This window comes from Esox lucius, chromosome 2, assembly GCF_011004845.1.
Source record: "Esox lucius isolate fEsoLuc1 chromosome 2, fEsoLuc1.pri, whole genome shotgun sequence".
NCBI classification, from domain to species: Eukaryota; Metazoa; Chordata; class Actinopteri; order Esociformes; family Esocidae; genus Esox; species Esox lucius.
Genome location: NC_047570.1, coordinates 23,214,923 through 23,235,543, shown reverse-complemented (window position 1 = coordinate 23,235,543; position 20,621 = coordinate 23,214,923). Strand labels below are relative to the sequence as shown.

Sequence of the window (20,621 nt, the reverse complement as noted above, 5' to 3'; positions counted from 1 at the left end):
GTGTATATATGTTTCCCCTCTGCTCCCCACATTGTGGATCATTGTTGCTGTTGCTTGTCATTGTTGCTGTCTGTTAGTATACCGGTGAGTGTTGTTAAATTACTGTTGAATGTTGATTGTTAAGACGCGTTGTCGCGCACTTTATTTTCATCAGTAGTTAGTTTCGTTTTCCGTTCGTGTTTGGTTTGTTTGTTGTTTTAATAAAAACCCACGAACGAGAGTACTGCCTGCGCCTGGTTCCTCCAACACTACACCGCGACGAGTTGTTACAAAATTAAAACATTATTTATAGAATTTTGCATCTAATCATTCGTAATGCTGCTCTACAAACATTGAACAGCTAGCAGAAATGTCCGTGTGGGTACTAGGCAGCTAACTAGCTACTTTTCCGGTATGTGTGAGGTGTGGGTTGGGTGGCCACACATTCCATTAAATACGGGAAGCATTCACACAAAAAAATTGCCTTCTGTTTTCAGAATTATATTTTCCGCCTACTTCATCTAATGTGCATAACTGTGCTTTAAAAATACAATACCATCTCAAAATAAGGCAAATGGTTGATACCCTTTGCCATAATATTTCATGTCACCAAATAAATGTAGTGTAATTTTAGCTAGCTAGGATAAAAAGGAAGTCATCCGTCATTGCCATCCGTCAAAAAATACATTTGATAAAATTATTATGGGAAAGTTGTCTTTGCAAAATATTTGCTTACTTTAGTAATTTAATCATGTTTCCATGCCCTGACTGTAATTCATAAGAAACAGTAATTAACCATTGTGTATAAAGACATTAGCCAAGTTAAATTTTTATCTTCCACACGTCTGTAGAAAGTTGACAACACAACTGAGTGATAAACGTTCAGTCCATGAATAAAAAAACTATGGTGACCTTCCAACACCCTACTTAAACAAAATCTTTACACAGTCTAACCACAGGGACTTTCACCTATTGGATGAGGCATTTATTATAGTTCTCCATTAAATGGAGAGAGATCTGGCAGAGGTAGGGTTGTACAGGCCGATTTATGTTCCCAACACCAACTCAAATAATCTACTGATGCCTGACTTAATACATTAATAAAATAGTTTCCATCATTGAGCTACCTGACAGAAAGCGAGTAACACTAACTGCTACACTTCAATCAGAAGACAGATCTGATGAGAAATCCAAAACTACACTCACTCTGTATGTAACCAAAACGCTACATATTGGGTACCAACCCAAGAACTACACATCCTAACCCAAGAGCTCCAAGCAGCAGTGATGCCAAGCATGCTGAAACATCCTGGAAAGTGGAATGTTATCTTAACCACAAACAACTTTCAGTAAGAAGTAATTTGTCCTGTTGGACTTAATTGGGAAGCATCTCAGAGAGAAATGATCTGTTGCCAGGTATTTCTGTGAAAAGGATCTGGTGCCTGACCACACAACAAGAGCCCACAAAACATCTGTGACACTATCATCCTCACTGGGAGCAATGATATAAAGGCATGGAGAGGTAAGTCACCACTGCAGTGGAGAGATTAGCTGGCAGAGTTGTTGAAAAATGCTCAGGTTGAACCTCACCATGTCCACCCTGTTGAAAAAAATATGTTTGCTTTAACATTCAGCAGCATCACTGAACAGTGCAGGGGATGGGGTCAGTAATAGCTCTGTTGGTAGAGCATGATGCATTGTGGGTTTGATTCCCACAGGGGGCCATTATGAAAAAATATAAAATATCCTAAGTTGCTCAGGATATAAGCATTTGCTCTTAAATTAATCAAATGTAAAATGTCAATGTAGTGTGCTTTCATGGACAGTGTACATCTAGCATGCCAACAACCATGAACCAGCTAATGTAGGACCTAGTAAAAATGATTAAACTGGGGGTCAAGGTGTTTGCTTGGACACTAAAGGAAACTGCTTTGAGGGGATATAGTAACCAAAAGAAAATATTTTCTATGTATCCTTGAAGATCAAAACCACCCACTTCCAGAGAATCCAACGTCACCTACACTGGCAGGCCATATCCAGAAAGGCCAGCACAACCCCTGCCATCCCACTATTGCTCATTCAAAAAGAACGACATGGCAATCAGTCCACAGTCCAACAGGAGAGGTTTCCAGCAATTGCACCACATAAGGCATCTTCTGAAGACAGTTAGTAGATACAGATAGTTATCAGAAATATTATGATTAGAAATAAAAACCTAATGTGATTGTGAGTTCTGTTCAAGATTAAAGGTTTAAAGATAACCTAAATGTACTGTATGTAGTTCATTAACTAAGTAATTAGTTAATCTCAAATAATATTAATATATTAGCCATTTCTGAGAGTGATTAAGATAGCACAATTGATGATACAGTTTTTCCAATCAAAGGTTGTGAACGTTAGTCAGGTTCTGTACTGTTTATGTGACTATACAAATAGTATTGCATATTCATTTTTATAGACCTGATGAATTACAGCAAATCAGGTTTTTGCAAAATGGAAATATAATGTGACGAGTCCCACATTTTCAGAAAATTATTTTAATACCTTCAAAATAAGTATTTCTGCTTTCCCAAGCCTGAGTTTACCCTATGACAACACCCCTGTGACAAAAGTAATTCGCATGAACGCACCCGTTGCGCACGCATCGAAAATCAGCTGATCGGAGTCGAAAGCGAAGTCACATGTCACATGATATTGTTCAGTGTTGAGCAACATGGCTGCACGGCATGAGTGAGTATTCTGTATGGTTTTCTCTTCGGTTTTGTAATTGAGAGTGCATTCATTTCTTATAACTCACTGCATTAACCCTGATCAGCTAAACTATGTCGTTCACGGTGCTATATCAACCTACCTTAGAAAGTGATCGCGTTGCAAGCTAGAATGTTTTTCACTTCCCTGTGTAGTAGTAAACCTAACCTTTTTTGCAAATGTATGTAGTCCAAGATCACGTTTTAGACACCTAAATGAACCGTAGCTAACTTAATCCGTTCTCTAGCTATTGAATTATAAATGTCATAGTGTCTGAATCTCCAACGAATATCAAACCAACTTTATTACTTTGGCTACAGCTTGAGAATAGGTACTGTACAAAGTTAAGGAGGTGAGTTTGTATTTGTTAACATGGATGTGCTAACATGGAATTGTCTTAATCGTAACTTGTTTGTCGTTTTAATGTACTAGTTAAATTTCTTTAACAGGAACCACTCTTACTTAAATGACAGTTAAGGGTATAGAGAGGTTTTTTAGGTTTACTAAAGTTGGTTGGTGATTAACAAATCAAATTGAGTAACCTTTGATCTTATACACCAGCAGAAGTGTTATCTTTACCACACACTGGGGATCAGTTAATCTATTTTATTTTGGGCAATAATATTCAACATTTCCATCTGTTGTTCAGTCTTAATTCTTGAGTTCCAGACATGGTTTGATGGTCTGTGTCCTCACCACTTCTGCTAAAGTCTCTCAAAAATGTAATTTTACACAACCACAGTTGATAAACAACTAAGTGAATAGATTTGTTAGTTACATTTTACATCTAAGAGTTTAAAGGTGGCATTGTTTGAATATTCCCCATTTTAACTTTCTCCTAGTACCACCCACCCCAGCCTAAACCACCCTGGACTAGCTAATACTATTGTGGTCTTGTTCTGTAAGGGATCAGGAGCAGGGTTGTTATTGAAATTTAGTATTTTAAACATTTGAGGCTGGATTCTACACATTGCCCCTTCAAATATTGTACAGAATTTAAATCAAGGCATGCTGTTGGTAACAAAACATGGCAAACTACAAGCCAATAATGTTCAACATAGAAAAAACAAAATCTGTGCTGTCTTTCTGTAGACCTGTGTATTGGCTGGGGAAGGACACACTGAGAGTGTCAGCAGCCCTGTTCGTGGAGAACCGGCGGCGACTATGCCAGGGCCTGAAGGCCAAGGAAGGGGTGGCCCCCAAATCTGTGGTTGTGCTGCAGGGTGGAGAGCAGAAGCAGAGATACTGCACTGACACAGACATGCTCTTCCGACAGGTGGGTCATTCCTAATATGCGGTGCAATTTGGACCTCTTGCAATTCTTTAACAATTTAAATGATTCTTATAAGCTATCAGCAATAGGCCATGTTTGACTGTCAGAAAAAACTAAAAATGTAGACAGATTTTTCTCATGAGACAATTCAATAATTCTGCCCTGTTAGAGACATACTTATAAGTATCTGAAAACATTAACAATGTGCAGTACCAGTCAAACGTTGGGCACACCTATTCCTTCAAGGGTATTTCATTATTTTTACTATTTTCCACATTGTAGAATAATAGTGAAGACATCAAAACTATGAAACTAAAACACATATGGACTCATGTTGAAACCAACAAAATATTGAGCAAATCAAAATAAATGTATATTTTAGATTCTTCAAAGTAGCCACCCTTTGCCTTGATGACTGCTTTGCACACTCTTAGCATTCTCTCAACCAGCTTCATGAGGTTGGACTTCCCAACAGTCGTGAAGGAGTTTCCACATATTCTTAGCACTTTTGCCTGCTTTTCCTTCACTCATTCCATACCATCTCAACTGGATTGAGGTTGGGTGATTCTGGAGGTCAGGTCATCTGCAGCACCATCACTCTCCTTCTTGGTCAAATAGCCCTTATACAGTCTGGATCTGTGTTTTGGGTCATTGTCCTGTTGAAAAACAAATGTATAGTCCCTCTAAGCATAAACCAGATGGGATGTTTGAAGTATTAAATAAATCAAAATATTTTTTTTACAAAGACAACATATCAAATGTTGTGACTGAGAAATGTTATTTTTTCTTGATAAATATATGCCCACTTTGATGGGCATATAAATTGATGCCAGCATAATGTTTCAAAAAATCTGGGACAGGGGCAAAGAATTACTGGAAAAGTTGCGTAATGCTAAAAACCAAACCTGGTGGAACATCTTACAACTGTTTAGGCTAATTGGCAACGGGTCTGTAACATGATTGGATATAAAAAGAGCATTCCAGACAGGATAAGTCTTTCAGAAGATGGGGAGTGGTTCACAAGTAGGGCAACTATTTAAGAATATTGTTTCTAAACATACGTTACATAAAATCATTAAAAGATTCAGAGAGTTCAGAGAAATCTCTGTACACAAGAGACAAGGCCGAAAAAAAATTCTGTAGTAGAAATGGGCTCAGGAACACTTCGGGAAACCATTGTCTATGAACACAGGACAGTACGTTGCTGCATCCACAAATGCAAGTTAAAACTCTGATTTAGCTGATCAGAAGGTGATGCCCCTGTCCCAACATTTTTTAAACATGTTGCTAGCATGAAATTCTAAATGTATTTTTTCAAAAATAATACATTTTCTAAATATCAAAATTTGGTATGTTATCTTTGTACTATTTTCAATTAAATAAATGGATAAATGATTTGCACATAATATTCTTTTAAATTTTTTTAGCAATTCCATATACATTTAGTTGAACCGATCAATCTCTACAAGTTAAAACAAAAATCTGCATTGATGATATTATTCAATTCTGATTTTAAAATTACAATCTACCAGGGTGGAATGAAGCACAACACGTTGGAAGCAATTACAACAATTGTAATATAACATCAAATATGTATCTTAACATACATGAATCATGAGGATATGTAAATTGCAGTACATACTGACAATCATTTATTAAATATATTTTCAGTTAGTGAACTGTTCCACCCTGTGCGTATTCCTACATAAAATACATTTTGAGGCTAAGTTAGCTATAGCTCTGTGAGTGAGCAATATTGCATTGAAATGACGTTGAACACTTGACCAGGATTTACATTTCAGTATCAAACATTTTAGAATTATGATAGCCTAACAGTATGGAAATTTATGGAGACATACATACTAACATAATGAAACATTGAGACATATATTGAAAGTAGTTACTCAGCTTTGAGCTGTTGTTGTCCATCCAAAAAAGATTAAGGACATCTTCCCTCATTTTAAAAACATTTCTTATTGACATTTTCACCATTTTACTCCAAATTAGAATCAATATTTTTCTGAGACCGAAATGGCACTGTATAGTTGGAATGACCCGGCCATGTGTTTAGTTACAGTGAATGACAGACAAATGACAAGAACTCTTTAATTAGGCCATATATTGTAATATTCATGACCCCAGCAGGAATCATACCGTCATTCTGTTGTTGCTTTACCATCTGAGCCACTTAGGATCACACATGATGGGATTGATGGAGATGTAACTCTGTCTGACATTTGACTTACTATGGTTATCTTCTGAAGGAATCCTTCTTCCACTGGGCTTTTGGAGTGACTGAAAGCGACTGCTATGGAGCTATTGATGTAGACACAGAAAAATCCATTCTCTTTGTTCCCAAGCTGCCTGAGAGCTATGCAACCTGGATGGGAGAGTGAGTACTTGGGGGATAAAATGTATCTCCTTATGATATAAAATATATTGAGAGCATAAAGTCGCCACTGACATTATGTAAATAGTGCAGAATTTATATGTTTTTATATTTTAGTTGGACACTTGTTTCTTTTGATTTGTTCTATATTTATGGATGCTGCTCAGTTGTTAAGTCAATTAATGTGCAGGCTGGTACCGTACATTTCACGTACATGACTATATTGTCAATTTATGGTCCTAAAAGACCCAAACAACCATATGAACACATTTTTTTTTCTGATATGATGTACTTTTTTTGTTTATATTTACATTTTGTATTAGAGATTATGGTTTGTCATGTTTAAGTTGGTACAGATGCGACCCTATTTTTCATTGGATTAGTTCTAAATATATAAGAATTTTACAACAATTTAAATGGGCAAATTGGTTGCTTCTTTAGCATCCAAAACATGAGAGGATAAGTAAATATAAAAGAAAAACATATCATTTATGCTAGTGAATGTTTATGTTTTTGTACTGTTGTATAAGCGGAATAAACACCACTGTTCTTAGCTAAACCTCATCCCATAGTGTTGTCCATTATTTCCAAAATAATGTACAGAACGCTTTTTTTTCCTGGCCTATATTGATTTTGTCACAATGTAAGAATACTTTTCAGGCCTGCTCATTAAAGAAATTGCATATGTGTTTGACAGGATCTATCCAAAGGAACACTTCAAGACAAAATATGCAGTTGATGAGGTGCAGTACACCTGTGATGTAAGTTTTTTATTTATGTCCCTTCTAAATGTAAATACACCCATGTTTATTATATTGCGGCTTTCTTGTAATGTTGTAGCTCAGCTAGTTTTTCTCTGTTAGATCGTGTTATCTTTCTCTGATCCCTCATTATGCTGCCTTTCTTTTGGATTTCATACAGATTGCTGATTTCCTATCCAAGATGAAGCCTGAGGTCCTTCTAACTTTGGTATACTGGCTTTTAAGTTACTGAATGTACGGTGGCTTCAGAAATTATTCAAAGCCCTTCCCTTTCTTCACATTTTGTTGTGTTATAGACTTAAAGGGATAGTTCTTCCTAGATTCATATTTGGGTGCAATAACACTTACCTTCAGTTGTGCTTGAAGGCCTGTGGGGTAATTGCCGTTATTCGCCACTGTACCAGCCTTTAATGAGCATGTCCAAATTCATGATTTGAATCTGTTAGTCCCGAGCAATATAAGCTGCATTGTAAGGGGAACAAAATTAAAAAAATACTTTAAACTGAATTGAATAATCAGTCGCCCTAGCATAAATATATATTTTGACTGCATACTGACGAAGCAGCTTCCCCTATTTGGGGACTTCACACTGACACTATGCAGCCAATTTTCTATAACCACCATACAATAATGGGCAATTTGGCAATAATGGTAATAATCGGTAGCTAGCAAATGCAAGGTTGTGGTTGTTAATGTTTGTTACGACAACTTGAAAAACACAGATTGATACCATGAATTTTGACTCCATGCACCCACTACCATGCTTCACCATAGAGATGGCATTAGGCAGTGGATGAGCTGTACCTTGTTTCCTCTGGATTGGTATTCAGGCCTAATAATTTGTGAATATTGTTTCCTGATGATGCCTGATTAATATAGGGCTGCAGAGACGGTTGTCCTTCTGGCAGGCCATCTCTGCAGAGATATTCTGAAGCTCTTTTGGAGTGGCCATTGGGATCTTGATTACATCCGTGACTAAGGCCTTCTTGCCTGGTTACTTTGTTTGTCCAAGTGGCTAGCTGAATATTTTTGCAATTTCTGTGACCAATGCACCTGACAATCAACCTAATGTGACCAATGCAGTTGCATTTGTCATTGTGATTTGGTTACTTCAAAGTGACTGTCTTTTTCCATGTGTTGTTTCAGTTATTTTGTCCAACACTTTTTTTAGCTTAATTGGGAGAGTCTGAATAGTTTTGTACATGAGAGATTTTTAACTTTTATTTTCAGTAAATTGAAACAAAGAAAGAGAAAGTGAAGGGATCTGAATATTATCCGAAGGGACTGTACTTTAAAATAGTGGTGTACAGTAGTATTTAAAGTATATTTAATTATAAGAGACACAAAGTGGGCTTAATAAGTGTATTATGTTTCTTTCAGCGTGGCGTGAACACAGATAGTGGGAGTATTTGCCGGGAAGCCTCCTTTCCAGGAATTAGCCAGTATGTTTTATTGGTATCACTTTACATCTATATGAATTAAACAGGTATTTGTAAGTTATTGTACGGGTGTAATGTTGCAATATGTCCTTGTTTTTTTTAGATTCAAAGTGAACAACACTCTTCTGCATCCAGTCATTGTGGAATGGTCAGTACTGTATGATACTGTATTCACCACATAAACATTGGTTTCTACAGCATTTCTTCCATGTACAGTACTGAAATTATGTTTATGGTCAATGTATATGTGCAGTATGTGTTTATTTGAAGTAAACTCAATTAAACATTTATACATTGAAATGTAACAACTTCAAAAAGTCAGTTTTTCTGACCTAGAATGCAAAGCTGAAGCAATAGGCTCTGGTAGACTGTATTTATTTTCAAGTAGTCATGTGGCAAATTCTTAAAAGCTCCTTGCTGGGTTTTCCATCAATGTTTTTACTTGTGTTGCTTTTTGTTCTTGTTGTTTTTTATAAAGCCCTTTTATATCAGCAGTTGTCACAAAGTGCTTTTACAGACACTCAGCTTTAAACCCCAAAGAGCAAGAAACAATAAGAGTTGATGGATAGTAGCTAGAAAAAACTCCCTAGTAGGTCAGAACTTAAGAAGAAACCTAGAGAGGAACCAGACTCTGAAAGGTGGCCAGTCCTCTTCTGGCTGTGCCGGCTAAAGGTTATAACAGTACAAGATTATAGTAACATTAATGAATGCATGTGGGCTGTGTCAAGAGTCTATAAGCAGAATCCAAGTCCACTGCATGACCAGGTGGACAAGGACAGGAACAATCAGGTGGGGTGAGAGCAGTGGCAGCCGGAATCCTCAGGCAGCAACTTGATCTGCAACACAATCAGGAGGACTTTGGACAGGTGTGGTCCAAGGGCTCTTGTCCTGAGTTGAAACAGAACCGAACACAAAGAAAATGTAGAGACTGCATTCCTTGGATTTACAATGTAGAACTGACCCTACTTGCCCTGGCACAATAATATAGCAGTACAGGCAATATTGTGCTGAAAGACAATAAATGATGGCCATTTCTTGTAAGGTCAAAGTTTGTTCTTTGGTGCCAGATGATTCTGCTAGATGCCATGCAAGCACTTTACTGGGTTTCCTACTGTCTCTCAATGAAGTGACCTTTAAGTACTGTTTGTCAGATATAGACAGCTTTTTTTTTTAATTTTTTTATTTTTACTTGTCCTGTTCAAAGTTCTTTGACATTTCTTCTGGCAATCTCACAATAGATACATTTCACAAAGACTTTCTTCTTTTTGCTGTATCAATGTTTATTTGTGTATATTCTAATGTTGCACAGTGTTTCTACAAGCAAATATATGCTTAGTGCCTAGGTAAATAACTTCCAAAATGTCTCTCAAGTAGCCTTATACTTTTGCATGTTACTGTACATGTTTTAGGTAAAACAGTATGTCTACTGTTTTACCTAAAACTAGTAATCTGAGGTAATCTGAGGTGATGACTGCATCTATGATATGAAGATAATTATTAGGAAATGTATTGTGGTTGAATTCATGACCGATAAATGAAAAACACTTCACCAACATGAAGGCAGGATGCATATTTTGTTCTGAAAGTTAGAGAGGGGGCTGTCAGGCTCCCATAGTGAGGATTAGATTAGTAATAAGATATCAAATTTAAAGCACAAATGTAATGCATTTAGCTTCCTTAGACTTTCTATTGTCATTTGACTGAGAGCTATAAACCAAACCTAGTATGTTAAGTGGTATATGTTAATCCAAGAACCTGATATATATTTATCCAAGACTTCTTGTTCCATCTCTAACAACAGCCGGCTGACTAAGACTGATATGGAGCTGGAGGTGCTGCGCTACACTAACCGTATTTCCAGTGACGCCCATAAAGAGGTAAACTGCAAGGCCAGACAGACCTGTCACAGGGGGAGATGGAGCTCCAGCTATGTGCCAATTCATTGAAATAAAAGTTTCACATCTCATGTAGATAAGTATTCAGACCCTATGCCATGGAACTCATCACCTTTGATTGTCCTTGAGATGTTTCAAGAACTTGACTGAAGTACATGTTTCAGCTGACATAGTCCTTTTTTGTTTACTTTCAGATAATGAAGAAAGTGAAACCTGGACTAAAAGAATATGAAATGGAAAGGTGTGTTGATCTTTTTGGTATTCAACTTATTTTAAGCGCATTGCTTTTACAGCTGTGGCAGTATATTGTACTGTATGTACTGTGTATAATTCCATGACCAGAGGTGTACGTATTCTGTGCTGCCTGCTTGTGAAGGTAATGGTTTAACAGCATATTTCATATCTATGCCAAGGTGTGTTCATCTTCACAGCACTACTTATAAGACAATAATTGGCTAGATTTGGAAGCAGGGTCTGCAACAGATGGCCCATGAGCCAAAAGCTGCCTGTGGTTTTAATTGTTAGGTCATTAGCTACAGACATAACAAACAGTTATTTTTTGGTCACTTTGGCTCTGGGATTAGAACCGGTGGCCATTTGTTCTCCAGCCTAATACTCTTGACCACTAGGCCACCTGGTTTAGTACATAGATATTTTCAGAATCATGTAGTAACAACCACCCACAGAACAGAATTTACGGTTTCTGGCAGTAAATGTAATCTGGGTGGCAGAAGAGTAAATAATGAAAGTTATGTATCAAGGTGGTAGGTATAGATCTTTTTTTTTTTTCTTGTATTATAGGCCAATAAAATAAAAAAAAAGCTACGTTAAAGGGGCGATATGTAAGAATATTTCTGTACTACTAGCATAAATACAAACAAATTAACAGAAATCAGCTGCTGTTAATGTTCAAAATAAAACAATTCAGAGTGCTTGAGAAATTCCCCTTTTAAACCTTCTCTACAGTCAGTTCACATTGACATTGTAATACTGGCTTTAGATACTTCAGTGCTTTCCTTCCCACCCTTAAACAGCCTGTACTAGCTAAAACTATTCCGGTCTCATTCGGCAAGGGAAGACTAGGAGGAGACAAGTTGTGTTATTGTTTAAATTTAGTCTTGTAAACTTGTAGAGATTATTTTTTTGGTATTTTTTCTGATCTCCGTGCTTGACTGTTCCAGTCTGTTCCAGCATTACTGCTACACCCGTGGGGGAATGCGTCACACCTCCTACACCTGCATCTGTGGATCGTAAGATGTTTCACTTTACTACAAAGAAAGGGGCTTATTTAAAGGAGAATATACCTAAAAAAATTATTAAAAAAAGACATCTCAGGTCAATTTGGAAATGAAGACACAGTGCTATATTTCTGACTTTCTTTCTGACTGTATGTTTAATGGCTCAAAAATGACATCCTTGAATGCTTCCATCTTCGACAGTGGAAACAACAGCTCAGTACTTCACTACGGCCATGCAGGAGCTCCCAATAACAAGACCATCAATGACGGAGACATGTGGTGAGTCTGCAGTCACTGGATGTTGAAATGAGCTGAGGCCTGTTTTACACTTTGGAGTGGGCGTGTTGTGGTGAGCAGTAGTGGTCTGTGGGATGAATGGGATTTTTGGATCTTGTACTGCCGGCCTGCCCTCCACCTGCCGGAGGAGAATTTCTGGAACTGTTGGTGATAGGGGTTGAAGGGGTCAGCGATGATCTCTTCTGCACACTTCATTACCCTGAAGTCAAAACGGGGACAAATCGCCCTCGTCAAATCTTTTTGATCTGTAGACAATTAGCCGGCAGCAAGTTATGCGCAGTTCACAGTTCAAGTAGGCTGTTGGGAAGGTTGACCCTGGGGTTGTCCAAATCTGCAGATTAGCGGGGAAACTGCAAGGCCAGACAGACCGTTCTTTCAATTCATGGAAATGGATTGCCTTGTTTATTTTGAGAAAAGAATTGGCTGGAAGGTTGAGCCATATCAAGTCTTTCCTAAGGCTCCCATAGTAGAGAAACATGATACATTACATTTTCCCAGCACGTGCTGTTGTGTGTGCTTTGTCTATGAGGATTGCAGTTGTTATGAAATGCGAGAAGGCCAGAATGTTTGACGTTCTCAATTGATGTATGAATTGATTTTGAAAGATTTGCAGTTTGAGATTAATACAGATTTCACTCAGAAGTTCAATAATGGTGGTGTGTGAATACAATCCGAAATAATATTCAAACATCCCTAAATAAGCACTACATTTGGACGAGGGCCAGGTAACTAATTAAACATTGAGCTCGCCAAACAAAACATTGAGAATTTGACAAATCTTACACATTTTCCAGCTCTGAAAACAACTTGTCCACCCTTTCAGGGAGAACTAGTGTAGATCGTATACTAATGCTTTGAATAAATAAATTACAGTAATCCAACATATTACATAAGAAATATGGAGATTAAAATGCGTTACTGGTTGTGATATACTGTAAGTAATGGGAAACAGATGGACACTAACAATCTAACGACAAGCAGTTCACAAACAATGAATTGTGAAACAATTCTCAGGAAGAGGCATTCTGGGGAAAGGCACACTCTCCTAGACTCAGCATTTTAATTTAAAAAACAGCTTACTCAATACATATCTTCACATAAGCCTTAGGAATACACTTAAAAAGTGTCAATTGTAGTCAGTAGTTAGGTTAAATGCAATTTGGAAATAAGTTGCCTTTGTTTCAGCCTTTTTTTTCCTCTTTTTTTATGGCTTGGGTTGACAATTGCTTTGCTGATGCCTAGCCTGGAGTGTATGAACAGAACAAGGAGCAGATCTTTCACAAGATACATAAATCTGGAGCATTTTATCTCACCACCAAATATGGTGGAAGGTGAAGAATTTGATTGAAATTAAACTGGGCTGACATTGTGCTGATGTTTTCATTAACCAAATGTTTTCATTAACTAAAAAGGTTAATGTGTTGGCGCTATATTGGGTTTAATTCAGCTGTCAAACTTATTTACTGTATAATCTTGTTTTCAATCAGTTTGATCGATTCCAGTATTTTTGCTCTGAGTGCCTCTCCAGTGGGTTTACTCATAGACAGAAAACAGGTTGGACTGAGTTTGAACCTCAGGCAGGCGGTTGTGTGTAGGACAACTGATGGAGATTTAAAGTTTCTGTGTGGAGCGCCCATGGTGACACAACAAGCCTCTGCTAAATGTTTACTCATTTTGATGAACACGCTGTGAACAATTCCTCTGATTTATGTTTGGATATAATAAAACAAATTGCTGTAGAGGCCTCGGGGTGAGCGATAACACTGCTGTAACTGTGATGTGTGGTTTTTTCCTTGCAGTCTGTTTGACATGGGCGGAGAGTACTACTGCTACTCCTCTGACATCACCTGCTCCTTCCCGGCCAATGGAAAGTTCACTCCAGATCAGAAGGCAATCTATGAAGCTGTTCTCAAGTCATCACGGGCTGTCATGGCTGCCATTAAACCTGGTATGGCCATGCTTTACATAGGCAGGATAAATGAAGCTAAACATGCAATACACACATGCTTCCCAAAGTAGGGGTAGTAACCCCATGTAAGATCTCCTTACATAAATATGTGACACACACACATACCATGGCCGTCCGATGTTATATTTAAATAGGCTTCAGAGTTTTTGAAGTCCAGTGACTACCAGATAACATGCCAATATCCTAATCACCAGTCATCATTGTCTACTGTATCCTTGGCTTCTTCTAAATCTATATAAATACCAGAAAAAGATTGAGTGCATTTGTCCTGTTTTTCAGGGGTGAAGTGGACAGAGATGCACCGTCTGGCTGACCGGGTTCACCTGGAGGAGCTGCTGAAGATTGGGATCCTGCGTGGAAGTGTTGAGGACATGATGAAGGTCCACATGGGCTCGGTCTTCATGCCCCATGGACTGGGACACTTGCTGGGCATAGATGTGCACGATGTGGGTGGCTACCCAGAGGTAAGTAACAAAGAGATTTCTACAAGGCCTTTTCACACTGCATTGTTCGGTCTATCTAGACCTGAGGCTAAGACTGGCCCTGGGCTAGATTAGCTTGTGTTCCCACAAGAGTTAGTTAATCCTGGTCTTTAACCTAGACTAAGGATTCACGTTTTCCTAAACCTCTAGCTAACTAACAAATATCTGTTTACTTATTTTAATGGTCAGTGCTGCGTGAAGTTCAAAATGTACTTCCAAAAACACATTTCACACTTTCATGATGGTCAATCCAGTAGATATGTTGTATTTTGTTACACAGGGTATTGAACGGGTCAATGAGCCCGGGCTGAAGAGCTTGAGGATGGGCCGTCTTGTTCAGGAGCGCATGGTCCTGACTGTGGAGCCTGGTATCTACTTCATAAACCACCTACTGGACCAGGCCTTGGCCAACCCAAGCCAGAGCTGCTTCATCAACAATGAAGTGCTGGCTCGCTTCCGCGGCTTTGGAGGGGTATGTTTACCTACCCATGGATAGTTTCTAATCACTCTTTTATGGCCTTGTCTTACTGGCCTGCACATGGAAAACAGTCCAAAGTCTGCACATGGAAAACGCTTTGTCTTAATTCCATGGCAGCAAATAATATACACATGCTTTACTTTTAGGTCTTCTGCTACAGTTTGTTCTCTTTGTTCCTTACCTGCTGTTGACTAGTAATCTTGGCTCTGTGACTGAAATGATTTACTCACTGTTTTCTCCATCTGTCCAGGTGCGTATTGAGGATGACATTGCGGCGACTGCCCAGGGAATTGAGTTGCTCACCTGCGTTCCTCGTACAGTGGAGGAGATCGAGGAATTCATGGATGACTCTGGAAAATCCTTCTAAATACTCCGCTCAAAGCTCATCTAACCAAATCATTTTTACACTCCTTAATCTGTTTTCTGATTTTAAGTGAGATGCAGTTTGTATTCATTTACCTGTCCGCATATTGCAATATAATCACAGATGGGAAAAACCTTTTTCAATTCAGTAAATGCAGTATCAGTATCATAACATTAACTGTTTCAAGTTCCTTGATGATTCTTGTGAAATACAGTATATCAAACACTGTATAAAACAGAAAATATGCACATCACTCAATAACATTGGATGCAATGAAATCGGAACTTAATATATAGAAGAAATAATTCAGCAGTTTCCGTAGCATAACACCGTAATACATAACACGTGCATCGAACTATTTTAAGCTTCTTGTTATATTGAAACATGCATAGTCAACTGCAGGTCTCGGGCAAATTTGTCATGTCTGCAGCATTGTGTTGATTTTAGTCACAATGTTGGTTAACCAGGTGCGCTGAGTAAAGACTGAGTTGAGACATTACTTTTTACTTTAAACTGCAGTGTAAAATTAATATTGACCGCAATATTTCAGTGCCTGGTAAATTGCTTTAAGACTGTGTAATAGATTTATTTTTTGTTTTATATGATTCTCAATCTACAGTGCAATTAAAATAAACCCCTCAATTTGCAATGTGTGAAATTTGTAGACTGATTGCATTTGTGTATTTCTATATGTGTACCTTTCACATGCTGTGGAGAATTTAATTGGTATTGCATTCAAACCCGCTGTAGAAATGTTTTGGCAGTGTCTTTATTTACAGTATTCATCCTGTTTCCATGACTACTATTTCTGAAAAGTGAAAGTAAACCTGTAAGGGAGTTCACCCTGGTAATAGTTGTAGGTTTTCAAACAGTACCTAGTACATAGTAGTCTGTTCATTTGATCATGGAGAAAAATATCAACTGGGTTAATATGTGCAAAATAGGTTTGAATTAATTGAGCCATATATCACAAGTTCATGAAGCTCTCATACAAAACAGCATTGAGTTGCCTTGTAACATTGGTCTTATGTTTTGTTACAAATTTGATGGCAAACAATAAACAAAACATTATACATTGCATGTATTTGCGTTAGAATAACCAAAATATTGGTAATTAATAATATTTACCACATGTAGACGTCCCAGATTTTATTTAATTTCCAGTTAGCAGTTGGAACATTCGGTTAATTTCCTAAAAATTGCAGAGCATATGTTTTATGGTCATGTCCTTACAGCCTATGGAGTCCATGCCAGACATAGCACCTCAATACTATAACAGGATGAGAACACATTAACCATGTTGCATTTCTCCATAACCTTCTAATACAGTGAACAGTACTACGATGGATGGACTCAGAAAGGAACACTGAGGACAATAATTGGGCAAGATTATCTGCTAGCATGCTATTCATCACACATTCTTAACATTTAGATACTATATGTGAGTAAAACCTGCAATTCACTCAAAGAAATCAATTTGTGAAAATGTTAGTACATGTACTGTGGGGAATAATGTTACTGATCATTTGTCACTTCAGCTAAGACGAGTTACCGTGGTGGAAATCCTTTTTCTCACTCACTAGTATTCGGTTGGTATTCATGAAACCCATCATAGCCATGTAACGCAGTAGGTTTTTATTCAGAATCCAACACCATTCTGTGAGTTCATTTGATCAACTGGGCCCTTTTTTGTTTCCTAGAACTTCTAACAGTCTCTGTTAACCATCCTGTATGCTGCGTAAAGCCTACATTCCCTTTCTATGCAGTGATTGGTGGAGAGGCCACAGACATTTTAACACTGCAGCCGAAAGGGGCCTCTGGTGGCTGATAAACCAGCTCCATCCCTGGGGACCCCAACAAATAAATAAAGAGGCTCTGTTTAGTTCAATTAAGTCATTGAGAGGATATGATGAATTGCTTTCAGTTCACCAATGTATTAATTCATACATACATTCATACTATATGGTATATACCTTACATAGTACATACCGCAGTGCTGCGAAATATAAAACACTGAAACACAACATGATCATATTAGAGCTTAATTTGTTGAATAGATTTCCTTAGTAAAACTAGTTAGTCATCTCTTAAAAGCACAAACAACGGGGGCGATGGCAAAAGAAAAATTCTTACAAAACCTTAGTGCTGGAATATTGGTCAAATTGTGCACGTCTCTCACTCGCAGATAATTGATATACACCCTACCGCACATACAATGTTGTTAAATAAAAATAAAATGGAAAAATACAAATTGTATGTCACAGCACAGCATATTTGAGTACAAGAAATAGTGAGATATGCAACCTGATTGTGTGCGGCAACACATGATTAATTTCACTGCTCACATAAACATAAGTAGAATTTATAATATGTCAGACACAGTTCCCAAAGCATTATCAGAAGTGTTTTCTGTATTTGTAGCTAAAGCTAATGCAAGTCCCGCGCAGGGCACCCATACTTTGTGACCACCTGACCTAAATGTTTCACATAAAAATCGACATGTATATCTCACAATCAATAATACATTACAATGTAGTATGTTCAAGTTAACACAAAGGATATTCATGTTTGTATATTCTGCATTCAACAGTGCTGTTTGTACTGCAGTGTGAGGAGGCTATATAACCTCATGACATGTGCAGTTGCTCTACCATTTTCTTTGCGAGTGAGATATGTGGTCACTTTGATGGACAGTCCAAAAAGTCAAGAAGGTTAAGGTGCACAATCACATTTTAGTAATTTGCCCTTTCATTTATCTTTACACCATTACTTGATCTGGACAGATAGAGCCTTAACTGTTTGATACGTCCCATGTGAAATACTGAAATCTTTGATTAACTAAACTGCTACAGTATGTAGGATAGTATGTAATAGAGCTCTCAGGATACATGATTGGTGATGATTTTTGTAAAAACATGTAAAACTTCATACCGCATGTAGTTAATTATATTATAAATACTGTGGATTTAAAGTTAAGAAGGTTATAAAAATGTGTCCAGTCTCGACATTGTTATCATGTTGCTTTACCTTTCTGTCTTCTCTTGTGTCAGAGGGCCATGGTAGCCAAGCGTCTCATCACAGATGCATTAGCAGTCCTTAGTATAATAGAACCCCTACTCATACAATATTACTTCTGCACATTTTCCAAGTTTCGGCTGAATACCCTTTCAAGACCTTAAGCCATTCAGGTGACTGGCAGCCGCAAGCTGCTTCCCACTAAACCAAAAAAAAAAAAAACAGAACATTATTCTTCCAATCCATGAAGTGGTTCCAGATTTTTCTGTTTGGTGTGCTCTATCATGTCGCCTAATCAGCGCTCCTCCACTCACTAAAAGTGTCCTTCACAACCATCCTCCATAAACTATTCTGGTTGGCTTCTCCTTACAAGCCAATGTGAAGTTGGCCTTTCTTTTCTTTTAAGTCACTCATGGTAAGTGTCCAGTCAAGTTTCCAACCAGAGGCAGGTTATCGACTGTTCTTTCCCATTTGGGTTAGTGTGTTTGGCCCAGGGACTGAGGGCATGCTCTTGGCACCGTGTCAGACCCAGATGGAGGTCTGAGGCCTGGTGTGAGAGGGCTAGCTGCGTCCCCGGTGATGTGACTGTCTGTCGGCCACTCGTGTGCAGGATGCACAGCATGTTGTCTTGTAGTAGTCGTACACACAAAGACGCGCTTGGACCACCACGTTGCAGTTGAAATACTTGTCTCGACAGTTCTCATCTGAAAAACAATCACCTAAAGTCAATGATGATCTGTGTTTTTAAGGTTAAGAAACTTCAGTTTAAATGTTGATATTGCGCTATACCACATATCTTCCCACATACAGATTTAAAAGAGTCCTAAGTATTTGTTTTGTAGTTAAGGAATATGATATATGTGAGGAATATAATATGAAAAGTTTGAACATTTTAGATTCAAAACTGCTCTAACCCTGTTATGTCAAGTCATATGTCATCCTATGCAGCAGCAATGCCGGCTTGTCTTAGTAAAGTGGCTGTGTGCTGTTCATTTTTATACAATAAAAACATTCAAACAAATATATAAGCAGTTCAGTCCATCTCAATTTTAGAGTTACAATAACTAGGCAAAAGTAATTATCAAATGCTCTATAAAGAGATATTTCCATTCAAAAAATACTTTCGCATTCTAGAAGCTTTAATATTAGCAAGGTATTTTGCTTAATGTCAAAACAGCATCTCATTTTTACAACACATAATATTTTGGTCAGCCCCCCAACATTATTTGCCCCCCACCCCAGCAGTGCTGGACAGGTCATCACTAACCAATCCAACTGTTTAACATTCCAGACGAGGTACTGTGGGCCTTGATCTCTGTTTTCCACACAGTTATGACTGACCTATGTGAGGCACGCATGGTCCTGGGTTGCAATCCTCTCTCTCCCGTGGTTTCAGCTGCTCCTCACAGGCCTCACTGGACAGTGTATCGTCAGACAGACAGCGCACCTCGCGCACACGGAAGCCCCCCTCACACGTCTTTGAACACTGCGGAGACAGGGAATGTAATTCAGACCTCGTTCTCCCGTCGTTCAGGTCCAGTTGGGAGTGTAGCGCATTTCAGAGGTTCCATCTCCACACTGGAACGTGTGTGTCTGTGTGCAGGCTACTCACGGCGCTCCAGTCTGTGTGGTACCACTTTGCCCCACAGTTCTTGTGGTGGCAGCTCTGCTGATTAGGAGGCTTGTCCAGGGAGGAACATTCATAGGGTGGCATAACGTTGAACCCCTCGTCTGATTTCATTAGACACACCACTGCCCTCTGCTGGCTGCCAGAGCCACACTCTGCTGAGCACTGGGGGAAAACAATCCCATAGGTCACATGTATTAAGGCTGTCAACTGGTGACACCAACCGTTCCATGTAACTGTTCCACAGGATAGGTAATACAACACATACTAATAGGTATAGCATGAGACATTACCAATGTTAGCATTTCACCATTCAGCAGGAAAACCTAACCTTTGCCAACACAACTTTCCCTACTAACACATTTTTGTCCAGTCTTACCTAATCTTGTTCCCTGAACCTTACGTTCAAATTTTCTTGGTTGATTGGTAGACTAAGCCAATGCCTATCCCATTGGACATTTCTAACAGCTTTTTTTATTGGCTAATGAAGGCCAAATTTGACAGATGGTCCCACCAGACCTTCTGTCAAATTTGACCTTCATTAGCCAATAAAAAACCTGTTAGAAAACGTCCAGTGTGTTAAGCATTATCTTAGTCAGCTTAGTCTACCAACCAATCATCTTCCACGACACTTTCATCAACGGGTTTTGTGCACCCAAGCCCCATT

General features: G+C 38.4%; 2 protein-coding genes across 4 annotated transcripts in view; one reads left to right on the top strand and one right to left on the bottom strand.

Annotated features, from left to right (window-relative positions):
* Window positions 1-2,607: 2,607 nt before the first annotated feature.
* pepd (peptidase D) lies at window positions 2,608-15,961 on the top strand. Its single transcript, XM_010878552.3, has 15 exons — window positions 2,608-2,709; window positions 3,820-4,003; window positions 6,265-6,392; window positions 7,087-7,150; window positions 7,311-7,358; window positions 8,531-8,592; window positions 8,693-8,737; window positions 10,391-10,466; window positions 10,679-10,725; window positions 11,666-11,734; window positions 11,924-12,001; window positions 13,819-13,967; window positions 14,268-14,452; window positions 14,751-14,942; window positions 15,199-15,961. Exons 1-15 carry the CDS (start codon window positions 2,693-2,695, stop codon window positions 15,313-15,315), a joined length of 1,461 nt encoding a protein of 486 aa, XP_010876854.1. The 5' UTR covers window positions 2,608-2,692; the 3' UTR covers window positions 15,316-15,961.
* Window positions 15,962-16,063: 102 nt separating this feature from the next.
* LOC105015393 (thrombospondin type-1 domain-containing protein 4) overlaps window positions 16,064-20,621 on the bottom strand; it is a 70,254-nt gene continuing 65,696 nt past the window's right edge. For all 3 annotated transcript variants that reach the window (XM_010878530.4, XM_010878521.4, XM_010878540.4), the window contains exons 17-19: window positions 19,940-20,119; window positions 19,669-19,813; window positions 16,064-19,031 (exon numbers count right to left, since the gene is read on the bottom strand). In XM_010878530.4, coding sequence (XP_010876832.1) covers window positions 18,889-19,031; window positions 19,669-19,813; window positions 19,940-20,119 — 468 coding nt within the window. In that variant the 3' untranslated portion in view covers window positions 16,064-18,888. The remainder of the gene's footprint in view (window positions 19,032-19,668; window positions 19,814-19,939; window positions 20,120-20,621) is intronic.

What these genes read in the sequence shown, in the direction of transcription:
- pepd (XM_010878552.3), top strand. An exon ending in TACACCTGCATCTGTGGATC is followed by an intron (nt 11,735 to 11,923) that starts GTAAGATGTTTC and finishes CATCTTCGACAG; the next exon opens with TGGAAACAACAGCTCAGTAC. An exon ending in CATGGCTGCCATTAAACCTG is followed by an intron (nt 13,968 to 14,267) that starts GTATGGCCATGC and finishes CCTGTTTTTCAG; the next exon opens with GGGTGAAGTGGACAGAGATG.